Source organism: Pteropus vampyrus, unplaced genomic scaffold (assembly GCF_000151845.1).
Source record: "Pteropus vampyrus isolate Shadow unplaced genomic scaffold, Pvam_2.0 Scaffold641, whole genome shotgun sequence".
NCBI classification, from domain to species: domain Eukaryota; kingdom Metazoa; phylum Chordata; class Mammalia; order Chiroptera; family Pteropodidae; genus Pteropus; species Pteropus vampyrus.
In genome coordinates this window covers 38961-41009 of record NW_011889422.1, presented here as the reverse complement: position 1 = coordinate 41009, position 2049 = coordinate 38961, and the positions used below count along the sequence as shown (strand labels likewise).

Genomic DNA, 2049 nt, shown 5'->3' with positions numbered 1-2049 from the left:
CTGCTCCCCCGCGTCCCCCGCCCAGGCCGTGGCGGGCCCCGTCTCTTCCTGTCACACCCACACCCAGAGTCTCCATCAATCCTGCGCTGCCGACTTCACCATGGAGCCGGCACCGGCGCCAGCCGGCCTGCCCCACAGCCACCACCGGGACTGGCGCCACGGCCTCCGCCCCGATCTTCCCGCTCAAGCCCTCGTCCCTACAGCGTGCTGTCACCAGGGCCGCCGCGTGAGCCCGGTAACGGCGCAAGTCCAGTCAGGTCACCCTCTTCGAGAACGTTCAGCGGCTGCCTCCGTCACGCAGAATAAAAGCCGGACTCTCAGAGGAGCCCGTGGGCCTCCTATTCGCTCTCCGACCTCGGAGTTGGGCGCCTCCCCCGCTGAGAGCCCACTCTGGTCTCTGCTGTCCTTCATGCCCCCTAGGCTCCCCTTTGCCGCTGTGTTCTTTCTGCCCAAAGGGGACACTCGTCCCCGGATACTGCGTGGGCTGGGGCCGGCCCCTCGCCTCCAGCCTCTTCCAGAAGAACCCACAGGATCCGCCGGTCCTGCCACCGGCCACTCCCTCCCTCACCGGTTCCGCTTTGTTTTTCTCTGCAGCATTTAGCACTTCTGACACACGGCAGAGTGTGCGTATTTCCATTGTTTACCGTCTGTTTTCCCCGGTCAGATGGAAACACCGCGTGGGCAGGGAATTTTTCTGCCTGTGCTGTCCACACTGCATTCTCAGAGCCCCGGAGGGTCTGGCAAGGAACAGACGCTAATGAGTGAGCGTGTGCTCAGCTGTCAGGGGTCTGCGGAGGGCCTTGAAACCAGGACCCGTGAGCGGCCACATGGCTCTGACGCCCGCTGGGACTGGCCGGAGCCTGAGTGGTCATGCTTCAGCCCTGGGATCAGGAAGCCCTGCCGTGTGAGACGACGTGGCCCAGTGATCCCCACCTCAAGTCCTGTTTCTTCCCGGCAGCGAGTCCATGGAGGGGCGGCCCTGTCCTTCCCCGCCGCCCGGGCACTCCCTGAGGCCCTGACCGCCCGTCCCCTCCTGCGCCTGTGCGCCAGCCCCTCGAGCCTAGGGGCTGCAGCACCTGGGCCCGGGCCCTCAGGGTCAGGGCAGGCCAACACTCACGTTGTCCTCCGACAGCTTGTCGATGGTCACCTTGGCCTCCAGCAGGTGGCTGTTGAGGGCGACGATCTCGTGGCTCAGCGCCCTCTTCTCTTCCTCATAGTGCTGGCCCTGGGGCAGGGTCGGGGGCAGTGGAAGGAGTGGTCAGTGGTCAGCCGAGGCCTGGGGCTCACACCCAGGTGTTCTGTTAGGCCACCCCCACCCCCGTGCCCTCCTGCAGCCAATAATGACGAGGTGTTTGGAGGGCCCAGGGGCGCAGGGGTAAGAGCACCCGGGTTCAACCCCACTCCACCGCTGACGAGCCAGGCAGCCTGGGGCAGGTCGCTGCGGCACGCAAGCAGCGTGCCTCCCAGGAGTCGGGTGACAGCTGAGTGCGGATGGCCTGCGCTCAGCGTGAAGTCTGGCCCGTCTCCCCGGACAGAGCGGGGGCCTGAGGATCAGAAAGTAAGAGGCCCTTGTCCAGGGTCCCACACAGGGCCAGCCTCTGCTCTCCGCGCTAAGGCGGCGCCGGGTGCTGGACACCCACTTCCGATTTTCGAAAGCAAAACAAGCTTGTAACTGAGAGCGAGAAGAGCCGCTCTCCTGGCCGAGGGGAGGCACCGGGACCCGAGCCCTCCCCGACAGCGAGCCCAGGAGCACCCCCTTCTGTGCCGCAGACCAGGAGGCCTGCCTCATCTGCTATTCCTCCACATGGGGGGCCCGCCAGCCCCAGCAGCAGAGAAAAGCTGGCACTGCTGGACATGTGTGGATGTGTGCGTGTCCCCAGGAGTGTCTCCGTCCACTCTGGGACCAGGCACGGGTGCTGCCTCATTCCTCATAGTAAGAGGGAGGGGTTCCCATGAGAGGCTCAGCTGGGGCCCAAACCCCACTCTGGCTCACTGAACGCCTGAACTCAGGCCTCTGTCCTCCTGGGCCTGATGCTGAGCTGGGGTCAC

The 2049-nt window shown here is 65.5% G+C and overlaps 1 protein-coding gene across 1 annotated transcript in view; it reads right to left on the bottom strand.

Moving 5' to 3' along the window:
- BEGAIN (brain enriched guanylate kinase associated) overlaps positions 1-1246 on the bottom strand; it is a gene marked incomplete at both ends in the record, with an annotated part of 4141 nt that extends 2895 nt beyond the window's left edge. Inside the window, one exon of the mRNA XM_023525901.1 lies at positions 1108-1246. Within this exon, the coding sequence (XP_023381669.1) occupies positions 1108-1246 (139 nt within the window). The remainder of the gene's footprint in view (positions 1-1107) is intronic.
- Between the last annotated feature and the right edge of the window lie 803 nt (positions 1247-2049).